The 14,487-nt window shown below is 36.8% G+C and overlaps 1 protein-coding gene across 1 annotated transcript in view; it reads left to right on the top strand.

The window, feature by feature from the left end:
* Window positions 1–14,487, top strand: part of LOC121382916 (attractin-like protein 1) — a 57,358-nt gene that overhangs the window by 19,974 nt on the left and 22,897 nt on the right. The window contains exons 6-14 of the mRNA XM_041512597.1: window positions 54–144; window positions 396–609; window positions 1,383–1,566; window positions 4,248–4,402; window positions 4,991–5,075; window positions 7,516–7,580; window positions 7,969–8,097; window positions 9,165–9,274; window positions 12,988–13,111. Coding sequence (XP_041368531.1) covers window positions 54–144; window positions 396–609; window positions 1,383–1,566; window positions 4,248–4,402; window positions 4,991–5,075; window positions 7,516–7,580; window positions 7,969–8,097; window positions 9,165–9,274; window positions 12,988–13,111 — 1,157 coding nt within the window. The remainder of the gene's footprint in view (window positions 1–53; window positions 145–395; window positions 610–1,382; window positions 1,567–4,247; window positions 4,403–4,990; window positions 5,076–7,515; window positions 7,581–7,968; window positions 8,098–9,164; window positions 9,275–12,987; window positions 13,112–14,487) is intronic.

Raw genomic sequence — 14,487 nt, 5'->3', positions numbered from 1 at the left:
GGTGTCACATGAACTAGTATATAAAATACTGAATGTTGTGTTTATGTTGTTAGGTATCAAATGGACACGCAAGTGTGGACCCAGGAGATGCCCAGTGGTGAAGTTCCTATTCAGAGATATGGACACGCCGTTGTTTACCACGAGGTAACATTTTCCAGTCTTTGTACAGTTAACACCAGTCTTGAAATATGAGGTAATAGGTATTATTTTTCCAATGCCAGTGGTGGCAGCTCGATGTTACATTTTCGTGTTCAGCTTTATTTATAAACTTAATTCTTAAAAGTATGAAACTTTGTGGGTAAAGTTTTATATGCCCAGTTTTTATAAAATTACAAAAGCAAGCAAAAACAGTTTGTAGTTTTTTTGTTTTTTATTTAATTTTTTATTTATTTTAGAACAAGTTGTACATGTTTGGGGGAGTGGTGGATGGGAATCCAACAAACGAGACGTGGATGTACAACATACCTGCTAAGACGTGGAGGAGACTGGCGGCCTCTTCTATACAGGTGAGAGGCCACAGCGCCCACTACTACGACGGCAACATCCACGTCATATTCGGCTACAGTCCCGTGTTTGGTTACCTCAACATTGTACAGCTCTACAACATTGGTGAGTAACAGGTCTTAATGTTAGTCAATCATTCTAGGCTTGGACCCATTGGGCTATTTCTCATTCCAGCCAGTGCACCACAACTGGTATGTCAAATGCTGTGGTATGTGATATCCTGTCTGTTGGTGTATACAAAAAGTCCCTTGCTACTAATAGAAACATGTAGTGGGTTTCCTCTCTAAGACTATATGTCAGAATTACCAAATGTTTGACATCCATTAGCCAATTATTAATAAATCAATGTGCTCTAGTGGTGTCGTTAAACAAAACAAACTTTCTTACAGGAAAGAACGACCCAGTTTGGTCTACTAAATGTATTTTTATGCTGATACATAACAGCAAATCACAAACTTTTTATAGATAAAAGATGTGAGTTTTCAACTTTTAACATATTTCAGGATCTTTTTGCTGGAAAATAATTTTGACAAAGTAGATCTGGAATGCTGAAAAATAACGTTTATTTAATTCTGGTGTAAAGTTTTCAGCTTTTTAACGATTATTTAAGATTTTAATTTTAAATGAATATCACATTTCTGGTATAATAAAATAGTTTTTTTCTCATACAATTAGCATTATATGTAAACATTTTAGATATATTACTAAAAGGCTTTCTCGTAACTAGTAAATTAGGTTAACATTTACATTTCTGAACAAAATGTTGTCAGATACTGTTGTTCCCTTTAAAAAATTGGTATGAGAAGAAGCAAGTTAGTGAGCAATATGAAAGTGGACCTGACATGTACATGTAAGATGTAATGTGTGTATTATTTCAGCGAATGACTCGTGGTCGGTGGCCGAGACGACTGGCGCCACGGTTCACGGGGGTTACGGCCACAGCAATGTGTTTGACGACCAGCGGAACCTTGTCTATGTGTTTGGGGGGTACCACTCGGGAAGTCAGTCCAGCTACAACCTCACCGACGTCCTGTACTCATACAGTCCAAGGCTCGTGAAGTGGTGAGTGATATTTTCAGTCAATCCAGCTACAGCCTTTGTATTTGTATAATCCGACACTCATCAAATTGTAAATGTGGTATTTTTAGTCATTCAGTCAGTCAAGTTCAATCTCTTGTATTCATACAGTCCGAGACTCACAAATGTTACTTGATATATTTTTAGTCCGTTGAATTACAACCTCTTGTATTCATACAATCCGAGACTCATCAAATTGTAAATGTGGTATTTTTAGTCAATCAGTCAGTTGAGGTTACAACCTCACTGTTGTTTTCTTCTCGTATAGTTCAATACTCAGTAAATGGTGCATGTGATATTTTCAGTCGGTCAGTCGAGTTAGGATCTCAACAAAATTGTGTATATATGTGTAATGTAATTTCATTTGCATAACAGAGAAATACACTGTTAGCTGTCATGCCTATAGTGACAGTAATACGACATTCAGACTACATGTACAGTTAAGAAGTGTTTGCAGTTTTACATTGCATTGAAAAACAAATTCATCACATGCTTTGTTTAGCCGTAGGCTTACAAATGACTGAAAATACTTAACAAAATCTTGTAAGTTAAAAACATCAACTATAATAAACTCCTACAAAAATAACCAATTCTGTTTCAGTTACTGAATTCTGTTGTTACGTTAATGTTTCTGTGTATAAGAAAAAAAACTTTTCTATTGGGAATGAAATGGTTAATTCTGACAGTTGTTCTGCTGCTGTTATTTAAATAGACACAAAAAACCCTTCAAAATGGCGATGGTGTTTTCTGTAGGTTGTAAATGATAAAGTACTGATGACTTTTGAGAATATCACAAAACATTTGACATAATTAATTCTTGCATTTACGGTAAAAGCTGTGTTAAATACTATATACAGTAAAACCTGTCTAAACTTGGATCATGTCGGGGATTTCATATTTATCTGATTTAGACAGGATCCTGTGTTTTAGAGGGTCTCTTTTTAGAATTTGGAATCGTGAAACTTGGATGGTTTTGACAGGATTCCGGTTTGTTCAGGGTCCGGTTTCAGGATGATACTTTGTAGCAGTGGTTTTCCGTGCTACCTGCACAGTGCTGTGTTAAATACTATATAAATTTGTGTTAATATTCCAGGACGATACTGCGTAGCAGTGGATCTCCGCGCTACCTGCACAGTGCTGTGTTAAATACTATATAAATTTGTGTTGATATTCCAGGACGATACTGCGTAGCAGTGGTTCTCCGCGCTACCTGCACAGTGCTGTGTTAAATACTATATAAATTTGTGTTGATATTCCAGGACGATACTGCGTAGCAGTGGTTCTCCGCGCTACCTGCACAGTGCTGTGTTAAATACTATATAAATTTGTGTTGATATTCCAGGACGATACTGCGTAGCAGTGAATCTCCGCGCTACCTGCACAGTGCTGTGTTAAATACTATATAAATTTGTGTTGATATTCCAGGAAGATACTGCGTAGCAGTGAATCTCCGCGCTACCTACACAGTGCTGTGTTAAATACTATATAAATTTGTGTTGATATACCAGGACGATACTGCGTAGCAGTGAATCTCCGCGCTACCTACACAGTGCTGTGTTAAATACTATATAAATTTGTGTTGATATACCAGGACGATACTGCGTAGCAGTGAATCTCCGCGCTACCTACACAGTGCTGTGTTAAATACTATATAAATTTGTGTTGATATACCAGGACGATACTGCGTAGCAGTGAATCTCCGCGCTACCTACACAGTGCTGTGTTAAATACTATATAAATTTGTGTTGATATACCAGGACGATACTGCGTAGCAGTGAATCTCCGCGCTACCTGCACAGTGCTGTGTTAAATACTATATAAATTTGTGTTGATATTCCAGGACGATACTGCGTAGCAGTGGATCTCCGCGCTACCTGCACAGTGCTGTGTTAAATACTATATAAATTTGTGTTGATATTCCAGGACGATACTGCGTAGCAGTGGTTCTCCGCGCTACCTGCACAGTGCTGTGTTAAATACTATATAAATTTGTGTTGATATACCAGGACGATACTGCGTAGCAGTGAATCTCCGCGCTACCTACACAGTGCTGTGTTAAATACTATATAAATTTGTGTTGATATTCCAGGACGATACTGCGTAGCAGTGAATCTCCGCGCTACCTACACAGTGCTGTGTTAAATACTATATAAATTTGTGTTGATATACCAGGACGATACTGCGTAGCAGTGAATCTCCGCGCTACCTGCACAGTGCTGTGTTAAATACTATATAAATTTGTGTTGATATTCCAGGACGATACTGCGTAGCAATGAATCTCCGCGCTACCTACACAGTGCTGTGTTAAATACTATATAAATTTGTGTTGATATACCAGGACGATACTGCGTAGCAGTGAATCTCCGCGCTACCTGCACAGTGCTATGTTAAATACTATTTTAATTTGTGTTGATATTCCAGGATGATACTACGTAGCAGTGGATCTCTGCGCTACCTGCACAGTGCTGTGTTAAATACTATATAAATTTGTGTTGATATTCCAGGACGATACTGCGTAGCAGTGGATCTCCGCGCTACCTGCACAGTGCTGTGTTAAATACTATATTTGTGTTGATATTCCAGGACGATACTGCGTAGCAGTGGGTCTCCGCGCTACCTGCACAGTGCTGTGTTAAATACTATTTTAATTTTTGTTGATATTTCAGGACGATACTGCGTAGCAGTGGATCTCCGCGCTACCTGCACGGTGCCGTGATCCTGGGTGACGTGATGCTGGTGTTCGGGGGGAACACACACAATGACACGTCCGTCAGCTTCGGGGCCAAGTGCTACTCCACTGACTTCCTTGCGTACGACATAAGTAAGATGGATGACTTGTTTTAATGAAAAACTTGACATGAAAATGTTATATGTTTGGCCAGCCTTAAAAAATAAAATGTGAACAAGCCATATATTAAATTATAAGCATATCTTCTATAATAATAATAATAATAATCATAATAATCATAATAGTGTTTTTCCCTAGCTTGTTTTAGCATGGTTCGGTACCATGCCTCAGTAGTCTAGCACCATCTTACCTAAATCAGCACCATGCTGCCCTGAGATTAAACAAGAGTTTAGTCTACCTTGCCTTGCCAAATATTTTGGGAAAACTCTATAATAATAATAATCATAAAAAATTTATAATAATAATAAACCATTTGGAGAAACTCTTGCAAGAGAGAAATGAAATGTATACTAAAATACATTCAAATGTCATTATCTCCGTGTTGAAGGGATCAACAAAAGTTGAGATATTGGTAGTATGAGATGATCATAATAGTTATGAAACTTGTGTCATGAGGCTGTTTCTCAACCACGCGAAAACAGAGTTGATATTGTAATATTGTTTGATTTTTATATACATATATGTATTTTAAAATGTTTTAAATTTTATTATCTGTTCCAGAATGTAATTCCTGGCAGTTTCTCCCACCTCCTGGGCTGGTAAAAGATCTGTCAAGATACGGTCACAGCATGGTGAAGTTCAACAAGTAAGATAAATATAGTCAGTTTTGTTGATTATCAAAATACGGTCACAGCATGGTGAAGTTTAACCAGTAAGGTAAATATAGTCACAGTTTTGTTGATTATCAAAATATGGTCACAGCATGGTGAAGTTCAACAAGTAAGATAAATATAGTCACAGTTTTGTTGATTATCAAAATACGGTCACAGCATGGTGAAGTTCAATAAGTATGATAATTATAGTCAGTTTTGTTGATATATCAAGATACGGTCACATCATGGTGAAGTTCAGTACGTAAGATAAATATAGTCACAGTTTTGTTGGTATATCGAGATACGGTCACAGCATGGTGAAGTTCAACAAGTAAGATAAATATAGTCACAGTTTTGTTGATATATCAAGATACGGTCACAGCATGGTGAAATTCAGTACGTAAGATAAATATAGTCACAGTTTTGTTGGTATATAAAAATACGGTCACAGCATGGTGAAGTTCAACAAGTAAGATAAATATAGTCACAGTTTTGTTGATATATCAAAATACGGTCACAGCATGGTGAAGTTCAACAAGTAAGATAAATATAGTCACAGTTTTGTTGATATATCAAGATACGGTCACAGATGGTGAAGTTCAACAAGCAAGATAAATATAGTCAGTTTTGTTGATTATCAAAATATAGTCACAGTATGGTGAAGTTCAGTACGTACAATAAATATATGTGTGTGAGGAGATTTATATGCTCCATCTCTGTGATAAAACATATTATTTATAACTTTATAGTATAGTTATACTATATATATACACAAAGAAACAAGTTAAGCACTCCCTGTATTTTTCACAATGACTTGTCTTACGAGGTTTGGTATTGAAAGCCTGATAACATAACCTCGGAAAAACAAATGTGTTTTGCAAGAATACATCTTTGACAGTGAGAAAACATAACAAGTGTATCCAGTTTTTAATCATGATTCTGAGAAGAATTCCAATATGCTATATTTGAGCCAAAAACAGAGGCACAATAAGTATGGAGGTGCGAAGTCAGAAACACAAGTCAACATCATGATTGATGATGAAAAATGTCATTTGAAGTCCACAGGTAACATTCATGACACAAATCATCAATAGCGGGTAAACCCGCCATGTACCCAGATGACAGCTTCCACCCTTCGTCTCATCCCTCCAGTAAGTCGTCTGATCTGCTGCATGGGCAACTGCTGCCATTCTCGATGAAGAGCTGCCTCTAATTATGCCAATCTGTACAGGTGGGATCAGTGCTTGTACTCGATGCCCCAAGATGTCCCAAACATGCTCTAGCGGGTTTAGGTCAGGACTCGTGGCCAGCCAGGGCAAGGTCGTCACAGCTTCAGTTTGGAGTAAAGCTGTTACTGCTCGGGAACGATGTGGCCTAGCATTGTCATCCATGTACAGAGGTCTGGTGGCGAGTGGATGGTTGTCAAAATGCGGCACAACAACTGGTTGCAGGACGTTACGAATGTACCAATCACCATTGAGGTTGCCTTGGATGGTGACAAGATCCAGCTTACAATCATGTGACAGGCAACCTCAAATCATTACTGAACCTCCACCATACGGGGTCATAGGTCGTATGTTCCTGTGTGTATAGGCAGCATTTTTATGCCTCCAGACTCAGTCAGCCATCCGTGACATGGAGCAGGAACCGGCTTTCGTCGGACCAATGGACTCTTCGCCAGGACCTCAGATTCCAACCTCTCCGGGCCAAACACCACGCTAAACAGCGTCTCTCGTGATGATCAGCAAGAAAGGGACGCTTGATGACCCTTCTGGCCTTCAATCCTGCAAATTTCAGACGATTCCTCACTGTTCTGGCTGACATCTGTCTATTGGGTAGCCATTGGCTCTTCAGAACAGAAGACATAGCAAAGGGTTGACGACGTATGAGCCGAAGCAGGGCCCTGTCCTCGCGCTGTGACATCATGCACGGTCTTCCTGACCATGGTAGATCTTTTACAGCATTTTCATATCAGTCTGCTGATTACGGTGTAATGATACCCCAGTTGACGTCCTATACTTTTGAAGGTCATGCCGGTCGCATGCATACCAATAATACGCCATCTTTAGGCCTCTGATAACCGTCGACATGCCATATTCAACGATTAAACTTCAACAATGCAAGACAGTGATGTTAAATGTCAACAATTACAGTGTATTGATACTGCATTTTTAGCAAAGATGGGTGGCATGATGCACGTGCATGTCGTTCTGTTGTGGGACGTCACAGTTGTCATTGTACTCTCCTATTATTTTGATGAAACACCATTCTTGACATATTCGTCACATAATTTGCAGTTTTTACGAATGGGGCCATTTCAGTACTAATTATATCTAGGGGTGCTTAACTTTTTTCTTTGTGTGTGTGTATATATATATATATATATATATATTATATACATTATCTTAAATACTTGATTATTTATTTTTTCAGTGAGGTTGTGATGTTTGGAGGTTTCCACGGTGTCATGCTCAATGATGTTGTGAGATATATTCCAGGTGTGTGGCATGTCTCTTCTCTCAGTTTAGTCACCAGAAAGAAAACTACTATCTCAGTATATGAAAAAATAATTTAACCTTGAATTTTTGCACTCCATTTGTACTTTGTAATTTTCATGTTGATATTTAATATGGTAGTCATATATAATTAAAACATAATTTGTTGTTAACTGAATGTATTCAACTGCCAGAAATGTTTGACAATGTCTATAAAAAAAGAGAAAATTATGAGTTTGACTTTTTAATGTCTGTTGTAGGTTTTTTTTCTCTAAAAAGTACCATGTTGCAAGGCATTTCCTGTGCAACTATTATTTTAAAGTAATATTTTACTAAAATTATACGCTGTTTATAAGTCATGTTTTTCAGTGTTCTTTTTCTATTTTATCAGGAAACTGCTCATACCTTGCGAACAAGAGTTTGTGTGAGAGCAACCTTCCCGGAGTGAAGTGTGTCTGGTCTGGTGCCAGCTGTAAGGAGAGAGATTCGTCCTATATAGAATCCTGTGATCCTAGTCTTGGTACGATATCCATCTTGTCATCGGTTTGTCACAAATATCAGTTATAGGTATTTACATGGTGCCAGCTGTAAGGAGAGAAATTCGTCCTATATAGAATCCTGTGATCCTAGTCTCGGTACAGTATCCATCTCTTCATGGGTTTGTCACAAATATCAGTTTTAGTTATTCACATGGTGCCAGCTGTAAGGAGAGAGATTCGTCCTATATAGTTCACAAGTGTTTTTGTCTAGGTGGTCTGTAAAACCTCCATTAGGTGTTGGAAAATGTTTCAGATTGTGTTAAAGGATGTGAGTATTTGAACATTTTATGGAGGGACTATGTGCCACACTTTAGACACCCAACCGAGTGCCACTCACTCCAGTTATTTCAGACTAGGAAGAGTCTTGATTTTTCAATCTGTTTATCTACATGTGTGTATGTCTAACAGTCCATTTTGCTGTGGAGTAATTTCACTTTCTAAACACTGGGTTTCATAGAGACATTGTTATTGACAGCTTGATGTCTGTATTAAAATTATTTATAACATTTTAGCGATTTGTGTCCCCAAAGTAAAGCTATCAGCATTTGTGAAAGCATTGGTAATTATCAAAGTGAAATATCAGAAGATGTGCTTAAGCTTTATAAGTATAAGATCAAGATGTTATAAAGATGTTCTTGGTTATTTATTACCCATATGGGCAGTGAGATGCGGGTGAATATATTTTCTATCTTTCTCTAGGGAAAGATAGAAGCTATCTTTCCTCACTGACGTCATGACGTTAATTTGGTGACGTTATCAGTTTCCTCGACTGTCAAGTCTCTTGTTTTTTCTTTCGTGACGTCATCAGTTTCCTCAGACTTTCACGTCTTGTATATTATATAGTTTGTGTCATGTAAGAAGTTTAAAGTTTAAGTTTCTAAAATATTTACACTATGGGTAATAAATACAATAACCCACTCGATACTCGGAATTTATTGTCAATATCATTCAAATATATGATACAAATACATCTCTGTAATGCAATAGAATTAGTCATTTTTATTATAAGAATGGTATAGCCATAACATTTGTTACTGTTTATCTACAGGCTCTGACATATACTGTAGCAGGTTTTCTACATGTCCTTCCTGCCACTCTAACCCGTTCAACTGTCACTGGTGTCACGACAAGTGTTCCAACAAGTCCTGTGTCTTAAAGGTATTGTATATGTTAACATGGCGATACTGTATGTTACTATCATGATGGTTCTGTATGTTACTATAGTGATACTGTATGTTACTATGGTAAAACCAGATGTTACATTGGTGACACTATATGCTACTATGGTGATACTGTATGTTACTATGGTAAATACTGCGTTACTATGGCGATACTGTATGTTACTATGGCGATACTGTATGTTACTATCATGATGGTTCTGTATGTTACTATAGTGATACTGTATGTTACTATGGTAAAACCAGATGTTACATTGGTGACACTATATGCTACTATGGTGATACTGTATGTTACTATGGTAAATACTGCGTTACTATGGCGATACTGTATGTCATGATGGTTCTGTATGTCACTATAGTGATACTGTATGTTACTATGGTAAAACCAGATGTTACATTGGTGACACTATATGCTACTATGGTGATACTGTATGTTACTATGTTAAATACTGCGATACTGTATGTTACTATGGCGATACTGTATGTTACTATCATGATTCTGTATGTTACTATAGTGATACTGTATGTTACTATGGTAAAACCAGATGTTACATTGGTGACACTATATGCTACTATGGTGATACTGTATGTTACTATGGTAAATACTGCGTTACTATGGCGATACTGTATATTACTATCATGATGGTGTTGTATGTTACTATTGTGATACTGTATATTACTATGGTGAAACTAGATGTTACATTGGTGATACTATATGCTACAATGGTCATGCTGTATGTTACTATGGTAAATACTACATTACTATGGCGATACTGTATGTTACTATCATGATGGTACTGTATGTTACTATAGTGAAACTAGATTTTACATTGGTGATACTATATGTTACTATGGCGATACTGTATGTTACTATCATGATGGTACTGTATGTTACTATAGTGAAACTAGATGTTACATTGTTGATACTATATGTTACTATGGCGATACTGTATGTTACTATCATGATGGTACTGTATGTTACTATAGTGAAACTAGATGTTACATTGGTGATACTATATGTTACTGTGGTGATACTGTATGTTACTATGGTAAATACTACATTTCTATGGCAATACTGTATGTTACTATAGTGAAACTAGATGTTACATTGATGATACTATATGTTACTGTGGTGATACTGTATGTTACTATGGTAAATACTACATTACTATGGCGATACTGTATGTTACTATCATGATGGTACTGTATGTTACTATAGTGAAACTAGATGTTACATTGGTGATACTATATGTTACTATGGCAATACTGTATGTTACTGTCATGATGGTATTGTATGTTACTATAGTGAAACTAGATGTTACATTGATGATACTATATGTTACTGTGGTGATACTGTATGTTACTATGGTAAATACTACATTACTATGGCGATACTGTATGTTACTATCATGATGGTACTGTATGTTACTATAGTGAAACTAGATGTTACATTGGTGATACTATATGTTACTGTGGTGATACTGTATGTTACTATGGTAAATACTACATTACTATGGCGATACTGTATGTTACTATCATGATGGTACTGTATGTTACTATAGTGAAACTAGATGTTACATTGGTGATACTATATGTTACTGTGGTGATATACTGTATGTTACTATGGTAAATACTACGTTACTATGGTGATAGTGTTTGTTACTATCGTGATGGTACTGTATGTTACTATGGTGATACTGTATATTACTATGGTGATTGTCTTCTGTCAAAACAGTCCTAGAAGTTAGCTGTTTCTCTTTAATGATCATAGTTATTTGTTTCTAAATATTAATTTACCAGAGGTACAATATTATGTTAGTGATTGATCTCTGGTACAACATATAAATAAAATTAAAATATTTGTAGCCTCGTGTGTAAGAATAGTGATGGGATCATGACAACTATTAGTAGTATTTATTTGAGTAGATAGGTATACTTTCTGTTTTGTTATGATTCAGATCCCTGTAAATTAATTGACTGTTAAAATTAACTCATTTCTGTGTATATAAGCCATACAGCTCAGTCAGCTTGAAGAATCTGTAAAACATTTATCAAGCAGTCTTTCAATTATTTCATAACATGAACATTGTACATTGGAACCTATTTGATTGAAACTGATGATTTCATGATCTATTAGTGTTTCATATTTTACAGTTACAAGACTTTCATTGTTGTTGAATATCACATTTGTGCTTATAGTTTTTTGCCTGAATAGATGTTTTAATTTAGATATTTTCTCTGCATGTCACTTAACATCAGCATCCCGATTACTTGGCTCATGGCATTTGGCAGGCAAAGATTCATGTCCATTTAAATCTGATCTTAAGATCACAAAAAAGAATTCCTGTGTAATTTAGTTTTCCGGAAGTAAATCTGTGTATGTTTTTACAAAGTAGCCAGCAGAAAGACAAGCCTCTGTATCTGTTATAAAACTAAAGAACATTGCTCTTTTTATTGTTGCTTTCATGCCTGCTTATGTCACATAATGTGTGTTGTCAGTGTTTTTAGTGCAACTTTAGTTGAATTTAAAAACCAGCATTTAGGCAAATACGGCACTTTAGATTTGTTTTCATCAATTTTTTTAGATTCAGTTTGAGTTGACATTTAAAAAAATGATGTATGCATGTTACAACACAACCGGTAGTCTAAAATTGTAGCATGCAGTTTTTTTGGTCACCAGCTAACATTTTTCTTAATAAAGAGTTGAATGTATATTGTATATAATTCAATTATACCCAGGGTGAGATTTAGCTCAGTCGTTTGAGTGCTCACCTGAGGTGCTTGCATCACAGGATCGAACCACCTCGCTGGATCCATTCGACTGATTGTTTTTTTTTCTCATTCTAACCAGTGCACCACAACTGGTTAATGGCCGTGGTATGTGCTTTCCTGTCTGTGGGAATTACATATAAAATATCCCTTGCTGCATTAGGAAAAATGTAGCAGCTTTCCTCTAATGACTACGGGTCAGAATTACCAAATGTTTGTCATCCAATAGCTGATGATTAATTAATCAATGTGCTCTAGTGGTGTCAGACTTTACCTTTAACTGCATTTACCCACACCTTATTGGTGTATATCAGAACTGTACAAGTTGTAATTCAGATAAAACATTTAATGAAAACTTTTGGTTTTTTAATGATACTCAATGTTTATTACATGTATATGTCTAACCAGGCACTTGTGCTAAAAGGTGTTTTGCGGGGTCAAAAACCCTGCTCAAAGCAAATGTTCTTGTTTTTAAAATATATTTCTTGAGGAACGTGACACAAATCCCCCTTCGCTGACCAGTCTAGACCCTCCCCTGCATAATGTCCTGCACATGTGTCTGCTAACATGGTATTTTTATGATACCAAACCTTGATTGAGGATAGAATCAATCTACCATCAAATACACTAGTATTACCAATTAGCATTACGTTCCCACAGACAGGAACTAAATCAGCTGTAATGCTCTGGCTCAGATGGAGGAAATAAGAAAATGGAGATGAGGGGAGTTTTAACAATGAGATGCAGCGAGCAGTATATTGTAATCATTTAAATTTCCTGAGTTTAAATCTTGTGTTTTCACACTTAAGACCATCACAGAATGTATTTTTATTTGTTTCACTCTTTACGAAGCTGATCTTGGTCACTACTATTTATTTCTTTCACGTGTCTGTTAACTGCATGCCTAATTGCTTTGCTTTGTAGAGTGGTATGTTCACTAACTGCACGGACCTGGGCTGTGAGCTGCTGCACTCCTGCCAGGCCTGCATCAGCGCACGGTGCATCTGGGACCGCACCAGCTGCAACTACCCTACACAGATTATGCCAGGTTTGTTTTGCAGTACAGCCACTCGCCGTGTAAGGCCGGGAAGACATTTTTAAATCAAAATACGACTTTCAAATCCACTGGTCAAGTTTAAAATATGTAAATTTATTTCTGATTTTGTGTTAATTTGTCACAAACTGGTTTTGTTTTGAAATTTTGTTCACACAGCATATTACATTATTCAAAAAGAGATTTGAAATACATTAATCGAGTTTACGATATGTAAATTCCTTTTTAGTTTTAGACAAATTGGTGTTGTTTTTAAATTAATTTTGTTAATTAAATATAATTACATAATAAAATACAGCTTTCAGATCCATTAATCAAGTTTATAATATGTAAATTCATTCTTTGTTTGTGACAAACGTGACACAAATTGGTATCATTTTCAAATTAATTTTGTTGTGTAAACATACTATTTGAAATTTTTGAATATGATAATTTGTCAGCCATTTTGTTTTAAAATGTCTCCCATACCTTGACACTTCGCACCCAGCTTTGTAGACTGCATCTCTTACTGTCAGTGTTTGAGGCTACAAGCATGCAGGCTATTTTGAAGTTTACCGGGTAACAAATAAAGACTGTTTGTGTAAGTGCTGTGTTTTCCGCTAGTACACGACGGATCCTTGGGACGGGTGTTTGAGTCTCGGCTGTGAGACGATCCACAGCTGCGCGGCCTGCTACCGAGAGGACCTATGTGTGTGGAACTGTGAACGCGGTAAACACTGCAGCTGTGGCAACCTCTTTGGTGAGCTTCACCTACTGGCTGGGAGAATTCAGAGGGGTGGGACGTAGCACTGGTAAAATGCTCACCAGGGGCCTAATTCACAAAGCTCTCTTAGGCTCTGCTAGACAACAAAGCATTCTCTTTGTAAGTCTTTTAGCATTGCACTGCGAAATCGCAAAGTTGCCAGAGTTTATTGAATTAGGCCACTGATGTGCGGATCTCGGGGAACATTTTGTTCAGTATCGCGTTGCAATTCGCTACACAAGTTTCAGAGATTGCTACACAATTTTAAAACATTAAATAGTAGTTGCTAATCCAAATGTTCTCTAGGTCTATATGGGATCGGTCACCATCAGTAGACCCATTGGTACAAAAAAATGTATATCAAAGGATGTAGTATGTGCTATCCTGTCTGTGGGATGGTGCATATAAAAGATACCTTGCTGCTGATGTAAAAATAAGAGTGGGTTGGTTTGGGATCGATCCCTGTCGGTGTGCCCATTGGGCTATTTATCATTGCAGCCAGTGCACCACGACTGGTACAAACAAATGTATATCAAACGCCGTGGTATGTGCTATCCTGTCTGTGGGATGGTGCATATAAAAGATCCTTGCTACTAATGGAAAAATGTATCATATATCAAACTTACCA

This window comes from Gigantopelta aegis, chromosome 10 (genome assembly GCF_016097555.1).
Source record: "Gigantopelta aegis isolate Gae_Host chromosome 10, Gae_host_genome, whole genome shotgun sequence".
Classification (NCBI taxonomy): domain Eukaryota; kingdom Metazoa; phylum Mollusca; class Gastropoda; order Neomphalida; family Peltospiridae; genus Gigantopelta; species Gigantopelta aegis.
This window is presented reverse-complemented; position numbering and strand designations above follow the sequence as displayed.